We start from the raw sequence: 10,203 nt of genomic DNA on the forward strand, positions 1-10,203 counted from the left end.
TCACTTGGTCTTACAGGAAAAGATCCTTGGGTGACTCATATGCTTTTTCACAGCCTCTTTAATCTCTTTATTCCTCAGGCTATAGATAATGGGGTTGAAAAATGGGGACAAAACAGTAAATGCCAGGGCAATCACTGTGTCCCAGAACAAAGAATATGTGGCTGAGAAACGCAGGTACATGAGTGCCACGCTGCCGAAGAACAGCACAAAGACCATGAGATGGGAAGCACAGGTGGAGAAGGCTTTTCTACGACCCTCAGCTGAACGGATGCGCAGGACTACTACCATAATACCAGCATAAGAGAGGAGGATGAGGAGCACAGCTGTGACAATCTCCACAGCATGAACCACATCAACCACCTGGATCATGAGAATGGCCCGGGTGTCTGTGCAGGCCAGACGGAGGAGTGGGAGGAAGTCACAGAAGACATGCTCCAGGTGATTGGAACCACAGAATGGCAGTGTGGAGATCCACACAACCTCAGGCAGGGGAGTAATGAAGCCACAGACACAGCAGACCAGAGTCAACTGGACACATAGTCTGGGAGTCATGATGGTCGGATAATGGAGGGGTCTGCAAATAGCCAAATAGCGATCAAAGGCCATAACTGTCAAAAGGCACACTTCACTTATGCCTGTGGAGTGGAAAAAATACAATTGCACCATACAACCATTTAAGGAAATGCTTTTTTTCTCACTAAGCAGGTTGGAGAGCATGAGTGGGATGGTGGATGTGGTATACCAAAGCTCCAGGAAAGAAAGGGAGCTGATAAAGAAATACATGGGGGTGTGGAGGTGGGCATCTATCTGGACAACTATGACAATGACTAAGTTTCCAACAATGATGAAGACATAAATGAAGAGCAATGGAACAAAGCAGATGACAGCATCTCCCCAGTCATGAGGGAAAGCAGAAAAGATGAATTCTTGAGCAGTAGTCCAATTTCTGCTCTCCACATCAAAGGAGGACATGAGAGTGGTGACTGCTAGTGACACACAAAGACACACTAAGAGAACTCTGCTGTCAGTCAGTCGACATTTTTTTTTCTAAGTGTTGGTCGTCCTGTATTTGGAGAAATGCACAAGAAGGAGATACAGGTCACATGTTTAGAGGAACCTCCCAATAGAAAGGGTCAGGAAAAAAAACAAATAAATATCACACAAAGAGGAAGTGCATGAGGAAAAAACAACAACACAACTTGTACCTTTGAGAGAGACCTGTATACAGAAATCTCTCTGTGTATATGTGTCTATGTGTGTGATGAGATTGCAATGATCTTGTCTTTTTTCCTTCCTTTTACTGTTCCCTACTATTGAATTCACCATTGCTATTCAAAACTTCTTTGTATAGACAGTAAGGAAGACTGGAAAGGGTACAAGATTTGAAGTCAATGAGTTGGAAATGTTTCTACAAAACCTGCTCTCTGTGTGACCATGAGCAACTCATATGAGCACTGTGAGCCCGCATTTCCTCACCTGTAAAATAAGCACGATGGCATTTTGTAAACTTCAAATACTATGTAGTTGGGATTATGAGTGCTGGACATGGAGTCAGAAAGAACCAAGTTCAAATCCTTCCTCAGACATTTTGACCCTGGACAAGTCACTTAATCACTCTCAGTCTCACATTTTCTCATCTGCAAAATAAAGATAATAATATCATAATTTAAAAAAACTCCCAGAGTTGTTTTGAACATAAAAATAATTTAATATTGTGAAGTGCTTTGAGAACCTTAGCAGGCTATATTAATGCTATAGGATCGTTGATATAGTGTAGGACTTTAGGAATCATCTAGTCAAGACCTCTCATTTTACAGATGAAATAACTGATGCATAGACAGGTTACATGACTTACTCAGGGTCACTAAGTATTCAAAGAAGAATTTGAACTCATTTTTATAACTCCAAGTCCAGTATCCTATCCTCTGTATTGTATAGTCTCAAAGAAACCAACTGACCAAACAAAACAAAACTCTTGTGCCTTAGAGAGTTAAAAGATTTGCCTGAGGTCACACAGCTATTACATATCAGAGGAACAATTTGGCCTAAGGTCTTCTTAACTCAAGGTTCAGAACTCTATCCCCTGTATCAATTAAGTCTCTTCCCACTATTACCCCAAGAACCTCTATTCTTGACAGTTTGACTATCATTTCACTGAGAAAATATATTTTACCAATAACCCCAAACATTCTCTCTTTCCTCCTAGATCAAAACTGTCCCTCTTAAAAAAAAAGCTAATCTCTTCACTTATATCTTTGACCCTCCTCCAATTCTTCTTGCTTCCACCAAGACACTGTCACATCAGTTATAGCATGCTATTTATGACATTTTCAATTTCTCCTCAAGCGACTTTTTTTTCATATGCCTTTAAATATTCAAACATCTATCTTGAGCATTTTTATTTGGTACTGCAATCCCATAAAGCTACTGTCCTATTTTCTTCTTTCCTTTCACTTTCGAATTTCTCCAAGAAATGTATGGTCATTATTTTCATTTCCTTGACATTAATGAATGGACAGTGTTATCTCCTAGACAGAGTGTTGGCCTTCCAGGCAGGGAGATCTGGATTCAAATGCTACTTTGTTTAATATTGGATAATTCACTTAACTGCCCAGCATCTCGAATTCCTCATACGCAAAATAGTGATGGTAATACCTATGGCATCTATCTTTCAAGGTTCTTTGTGAGATGCGAATGAGATAATAAAGGCATTGCATATATATGTTATTATTTTTAAATCCCTAGAGTCTACTTCTACTTCTTCATTATACTAAAAGTCATTAATCAATTCCTAATTATCATAATCCAATGCCTTTTTCATCTTAATTACTCTTGCTCTCTCTATATATATCTACTCTTCATACCCCTCTCTTCTTAAAATTTTATTTTTCCTTGGCTTCCTTGAAACTATACTGTCCTACTTCTGTTGCCATCCCTTTGACAACTTCCAATTCTTTCACTATTTGTTCTCTCCTTTTCCATTCCTGAAATGAAATGTGGATAATTTTCCCCAAATCAGCTCTTAGCCTCTTTATTTTCTCACTCTACATTCACTTCCTGGGAAATTTGATTCTCTTCAAACTTCAACTATCATCTCTATGTGAATTACCTGCAAATCGATACCTTCATTCCTGACCTTACTGAACTCCATTTGCACATCTTTAACCATCTGGCCATTTTTGTTTGTAGATCCTGGTCATTCACTTGCCACAAACTCAGTATGTCTTAAAATTAACTCATCCTGCCTGCCCAAACTTGATTTCCATCCTGACTTCTTTTTGTAATAGCACCTCATTTTTAATAATACCCCATTTTCTTAGTCATCTGGATTCCAAATCTTATATTTACTTTTTATTCTTCACTCTCCTTAATTCTGAACTTACTTGATTCTATTGAGGGCAGTGCCATTCATCCACTCACCTACTTTTAAAGCCTAAAGGCTTCATTCTCAACTCCTCATTCTCTCTCACTCTCTACATCCAGTCCCTTGCCAATTCCTATCAGTTTCACCTTCTCAGAAACTCTGTTATCTACCACCTTCTCTGCTCTGATACTGCCACATCTTTGGTTCAAGCTTTCATCACCTCATACTAGAATTATTGAAATTAACCTTCAGTTTGGTCTCACCCTCTCAAATCTCACCCCAATATGGTCCATCTTTCACTCACTCAGCAAATCAAATTTCCCATGTAGAAGATCTTATCTTTTGAATAGACTTCAGTGGCTCCCTATCCTCTCTAGGATCAAATGTAAAATCCCCTTTTTGGCAACTGAAATCTTTTACAATCTGATCTCCTCCTATCTTTTCATCCCTCTTATACTTTACTCCAACCTAGTCTCTTCTGTGATGCAACAGTGCTGGGCTGCTTGATAGTCCTTGAACCCAACCCCCTATCTCCCAACTCCAGGCATTTTTACTGGCTGTCCACCATCCTTGGATTTGTCTTCCTCCTCCTCCTCACCACCTTCTGGCTTCCTTGGCTTCCTTCAGGTTCAAGTTAAAATTTCATCCTCGAAAAGAAGCCTTTCTGAAACCCCTTTAATGCTACTGTCTTTCCTCTATTAATCCACAATTTATCCTGTAGTTGCAGAGACATCTTGGTTGCATAGTAAATAGTGTTCTGGCCCAGAGTCAGAAAGATCTGACTTCAAATCCAATGTTTCATATTTACTACTTGTATGACCATGGGAAAATTACTTAATTTCTGTTTGCCTTCATTTCTCATCTATAAAATGGGGATAATAATAGCATCTACCTCAAAGAATTGTTATAAGAATCAAATAAGATAATATTTATAAAGTACTTAGCATAGTTCTGGCATGTAAGAAGTATTTAATAAATGTTTGTTCACTTCTCTATATATCTAATTTTGTTTTCATCTTGCATTCTTATTAAATTGTGAGCTCCTTGAGAGCAGAGATTTTCTTTTTTCTTCTTTCTATTTCCATTACTTAGCATATAGTAGATGCTTAATAAATAATTACTGATTGATTAACTGACAATTAGGGATCACTTAATAATAATGAAATATGGTTGACTCCAGCCCTGATGACTGAGGGCTAGACCTTTTATACTACTTTATTCTTTCCACAGTTTTCTCAGGTACCTTGTAGAGAATGAGATGTCTCTTTTCTTTGCCACAGGCTTGAGCCCCCTTACCAGTTATGTTCTTCCTATAACTAGTTTTCCAGTTGATTTAAACACTAATCATTTGATTAGCTTTTACAATTGGATATTGAATTCAAAGATATATCAACAGCAAGCAAACAACCTTGTGAAGTTTATATTGTCATTACCTTCATTTTACAGATGAGAAACTGAGGCCAATAAAAGTATAGGGACCTGCCCCAGGGTCACACAGCTAGTAAGTGTCTGAAATAGGTTTTGAACTCAAGACCTCCAAACTCCAAATTTATGAATCAATCCACAATCCATCTGACTGATTTTAAGACTTCCTGATTCTTTATTTGCAATGCTTAGAGACCCTACTGTCTTTCTCTCCATTTGAATTGCTGCCACTCTAAATCAGTCCCTTATCGACTCACACATAGACTATTTCAATAGCATCAGAACTTGTCTAACTACAGTTTTTCTCTGGTAATCTATCCCATGCCTTGTCCTCAGGGCAATCTTCTTAAACATTTTCAATATAGCATGTCTCTGTTTCCATCTCCTTCCCTATCCATACTCTACTCATTACCCTTCAGGATGACTCAGTTCAAATCCTACTTCCTAAAAATAGGGAGTGCTCCATGACCATGCTATATGAAAGTGAATTGTTTTTTCCCTGAGCTGAATTTTTCCTCTGTACTGCTGTGTCACTTCTCTTAGGATCACACAATTCCAGGTCTACACAAAGACCTTAGAAACCATGGCTCTGGTTCAGCTCCTAAAGAATGGATCTGATGATGTTAGCATTGTGCTGACTGCTACAACATCTATAAAGCAAGCCACCAAGCTGGACTTTGGATTTCAGGTTCTGAAAGTTTGAGCCAAGAAATATGCAGGAAGGAACACTCTTTTTTTTTAAACTAATGGTTCAAAGTGGCTCTTTCTGGTCAGGCAAAGAAGACACACACAGAACCATGTACACCCATGTATTGTACATATATACATACATATACACATGTGTATATATACATATATCCATATACATAAACCCTATATATTTTTCTCCAATTAGAAACACTTTGAGCCATTAATAAAATATATATATACACCCATGCATATATGTATGTGTGTATGAGAGAGAGGGATAATGGTCACCTCGAGTTCCCAGACCCATCACTTTCAAAGACAGGCAGTGACACAGCTCTCCCTGCAACATTGCCAACAGTCCCAGCTGGGGAGATTCAGCTTAAGTGGAATATAAGTCTTTTAGACACCAAGCAGGGAGAATAAGCAAACATAGTACTAAGGAAATGGCACAGGAGGAAATGCGTATTGCAGGGTGTGAGAATCTAACCTTAACAATTGCACCTGCTTTGTGCAAGTCATCTATCTCAAGGATACTGTAGCAGAGCCAGGGATACAATCAATTCAATCATTCAAATGCCTCGAAATAACAGCAGACTGACAGTTTGCAAAGACTTCTAAGGTCTCTTTGCTAATAAGATTGCCCTTCTGGGACAACCTAACTGTGCAAAAGGGGAAACTCAACCCCTGAAAGGACTTGCCCAGACTCACAAGCTGGGAAACAGCAGAGTCTAGACTCAAAAGCAAGTCATCTGATTTCAAGTCTAGTTTCTTCCTGCTCTCTCTTTCTCTCAGCATTTCTTACTGTCTGATATTAATCTGTTATATGCATCTCACTAATCACATCAAGTAAATTGGAAATTCCTTGAAACTATGTAACTCATTGTCTAACAGTGATTTGCTCTAAAATAAAAATTTTTGCCTGTATCTCTTTATACTCTTTTTATTTTGGGCAAGTATAAATGGAGTAACAAATTGCAGGAGATAATGAGCTGGACCTGGAACCAGGGAGCTCCAGATTTGGGCCCTGCTGCCAACACATTCTGTATGTCTTGGGGGTAAATCCCCTAACCTCTCAGTGCCCTAGGCAATTCACCATAATTATAAGTTAAAAAGAAGGGGCCATCCTATACTGGGAGAGAGATAAAATCCCAGGTCCAGGCCTTATCCTTATTCTATTTGAGACTCTTGGCAATCTGGCTCTGTGAGGTAAGTGCTATTATTCTATTTAAGGCATTCAGCAATCTTGTTCCAATTTGGAATCCTATATTTATTGATGCTTCTGGAGCTCAACATAGTGTTTCTTCTCTTCACATATTCAGGAAAAGCATCCCCCTGCCTCATGCCTGGAATGCATTCCCTCTTTCTTTCATCCTTTAAGGGCCCAAGGCTTAGTTCAAAGGTCAGTTCCACCCTGTAGTTGTCTCTCTTCTCAGGTACTTCAAGAGGACATTGCATGATCCTCTTTGACTCCATCAGGCTTTACCTTTACTTTTATTAATTTGGCTACAAGCTGTGTTCTTTAAGTAGAGAACTATGCTATGTTTGTCTTCCTGCCTAGCACAATCCCTTGCATATAGTAGGAACTTAGTCATTGTTTGCTGAATTTAATACTACACATGATAATAGTTCACAGTTACATAGCACTTTAAGGTTTACAATATACATATGTTGTATCATTAGATACCAACCTTGAAAGGTAGGTGCTAGTATTCCCATTTTATAGATGAGAAAACTGACTCAGAGAAGTTGAGTGAGAGTATTCACCCTTAGGTCTTTGGACTTCATTTTGTACCACCTAGCTAGCTGGCTGTCAGAATCATCTTCCTCTAATATTCCCTTAATTTTATCCTAACCTGCTCAGGAAGGGATACTGGCTCCCTGTGGCTCATCATATCAGTTTCTAAGATACTTATTTTGGGTTCCAAGACCCCTTCCTTCCAAACATTACCAAGCTGATCTCCTGTGGTCACTGAGCATATATTTACCACTCCAGCCAGGCTTTCTAGTCCCCTAGTTAGCAGAGACATGACTCAAACGTCATCTAATCCAACTCCCAAATGAAACTTGAATCGCCTCTACTATATTTCTTAGATCAAGCTGCTTCTGAACACTTTTAGGTATGAAGAGTTACTTATAAGTCAGCTTTATTTCATTTCTGGGCTGCTCTAGGAAGTTCTTCCTTCTCTCTGAAGTCCTGAGTTCAAAGCCTGCCTCTACCATTTACTATCCTATGACCTTGGGCAAATCATTTAAACTCTCTAAGCATCAATCTCCTTCTGTTTAAAATGAGAGTTTGGAGGGCAGCTAGGTGGCACAGTGAACAGAGCACCGGCCCTGGAGTCAGGAGTACCTGAGTTCAAATCTGCCCTCAGACATTTAGCACAAAAACTAGCCATGTGACCCGGGGCAAGTCACTTAACCCCAAATGCCCTCAAAAAAAAAGCAAAAAAAAAGTACCATAATTAAAAAAATAAAATAAAATGAGAGTTTGGGACTAAGCAATCTTCATGATTCCTTGAAGCTCCAATTTTTAGGCTCAAATGAAATACTAGATGTAATGTACTTTTCAAATTTTAACTATACAAGTGCCAATACCAATTATAATGGGTCTTACATGGACCAACATTTCTAGCCTACTGAATCTCCTACCCCCAAATTTTCTCCTCATATTTACTATTGAACCTGATCCCTTTCCTCTTAGCCATGCTCAATACTCACCCCTCCTATGGTTAATACAACCTGACCTTAATAAACATCTTTTCTAAGTAGCCCACACATAGTTGTACATTTCATTAAATTATAATCATCTTTATTTTTTTACATATTTTTTTTCTTTTTGTGTGTCTTTTTCTTCCTGTTATATGGGGATCTTTCCACATGCAAATTCCTCCCTCTTTGGTATTTCACAATCATTCCCAATATAGGCCTCAAAATACAGCAAACACAGTCCAAAGTCATAGAATCATAGACCTAAGGCTTGAAGGACCATTAGAGATCATCTAAGCTCAACCACTTCGTTGCATAAATGAGGAAACTGAGGCCCAGGGAGGTTTGGACTTGCCATCCCCTACAGAGAAAGAGAAAAAGACAGAGAAAGAGAAGAGAGAGAAAGAGACAGAGACAGAGAAAAAATGTCAGAGGTAGGATTTAAATCCAGGACCTCTAATTCCAGAAAGTCCTTATTTCTACTATATGGACTGAATAAATGACTGATCTGATACCTTGGTCCCTTGAAGAACAGTGTAAATGGAAGAGTTGCCCTAGTAGGCCAAATCGGCTTCCAATAGCATTCATTCAGGTCTGCTTCTTGATCCCTAATTAAAGTCTTTACATTTTTCCTAACTTAAGACAGTACCTGGTACATAGTAGCTGCTTAATAATTGTTTGCTGGTCTGAATTTCAAAAAAAAAAACACCTCAGATATTAGTCCAAAGGAATACTCTGTATGTTCTGTGTTTACCTCAGGAACTAAAGCCATTGCACCAGTCAGCATCTCTCACACTGGTTGCTCTGTCCAGGCTTATTTGTCCAGTACTTACCTAGAAGTCACCCTCACCTCAATCTACTCACTGAATCCAAATTCTATGCAAAGTCTCTGGAGTTGCCTTCTCCCAAGTGAAGCAATCATTCTTGCTAAGACCCACTGACCTTGGTTCAGGGGTTGGTTCAGTGTCCCCTCTTTATCTTTAAACACAGATGTCAGAATGACTCTCCTTCCTATTTCCTCTGCAGTGATTACATTTTGTCCTTCCATCCATATTATCTCTTTTCTCCACCAGTCAGGGAAATGTAGATGTTATTGTTATTCCTGGTGGGACATGGGGAGGCGGATTGGGAAGAGGAAAAAAAAAATTGTCTCTCCTGTGGGAGTCTTCTCAGGTGAAAAGATCAAAGAAAAACAGTTTCTCCCATGAGGAGACTAATTAGGAAAAAAAAGTTCTAACTCGTTATTAGAAGCATCCCAACTTCAGTTTCCTATTTCTCTCTTCTCAGACTCTCATAACTTCTAAAATTGACCCCAGATCTTTGGAAAGGAAGTACAACATCCTTATTTTGACTGGATAAGAGAGACTATTGGAATAAATTTGATGAGCAAACTAGGCTTGAAGACTGACCAAAAACAAGTTTTCCAGTACACAAATATATTTAGTATCTGATATGTAAGAGGCATGATGAAGGATCTGAGTGATTCTGAAGTTACCCAGATCTTAAAGAGCTTCTTACGTAAAATTGGAGAGATAACTCAACTACATCTCTTCCCCACTCACATATGACTGTGCCTGGAAGCCTTCCTTTTCTTTCTTTGCCTGTTAGAGGCCTACTCATCCTTTAAAACTCAACTCAAATGTGAGCTGTTCCATAGAACTTTCTAAGGTAACCCAGAAAAGAGAGGTCAGACTGAGGGTGGAATAACAAGCAGGATAACTCATCTGACTGGGGCTTAGAAAAGGGAGGAACTTGAATATTAGACAGGAGAAGTGACATCCTTCCCTTTGTTCTATAAATATTTACTCCAGTGATCATATATCTGTAAGAACTATAGATACAGAGCTTTATGTGTCATTCTTTTCTAGGCAGTAAGCTACATGAAGGCTGATACTATGTATTACCCAATACTGTATCTTAGGCAAGTCACTCAACCTGTTTACCTCAGCTTCCTCATCTGTAAAATGATCTGGAGAAGGAAATGGCAAATCACTCCAGTATCTTTGCCAAGAAAATCC

General features: G+C 38.9%; 1 protein-coding gene across 1 annotated transcript; it reads right to left on the reverse strand.

Moving 5' to 3' along the window:
• On the reverse strand, positions 1–1,020 carry LOC138141927 (olfactory receptor 6K2-like). Its single transcript, XM_069062817.1, has one exon. The coding sequence runs from the start codon at positions 970–972 to the stop codon at positions 1–3; it is 972 nt and encodes a 323-aa protein (XP_068918918.1). The 5' UTR covers positions 973–1,020.
• Positions 1,021–10,203: the final 9,183 nt, after the last annotated feature.

Source organism: Petaurus breviceps, unplaced genomic scaffold, assembly GCF_028583685.1.
Source record: "Petaurus breviceps papuanus isolate PSGF00001 unplaced genomic scaffold, PetGlider_PUasm1.0 90510, whole genome shotgun sequence".
Taxonomy (NCBI): domain Eukaryota; kingdom Metazoa; phylum Chordata; class Mammalia; order Diprotodontia; family Petauridae; genus Petaurus; species Petaurus breviceps.

Bases quoted from the DNA above. Each gene is read 5' to 3' on its own strand.
- LOC138141927 (XM_069062817.1), bottom strand. From the start codon at position 972: ATGTCCTCCTTTGATGTGGAGAGCAGAAATTGGACTACTGCTCAAGAA.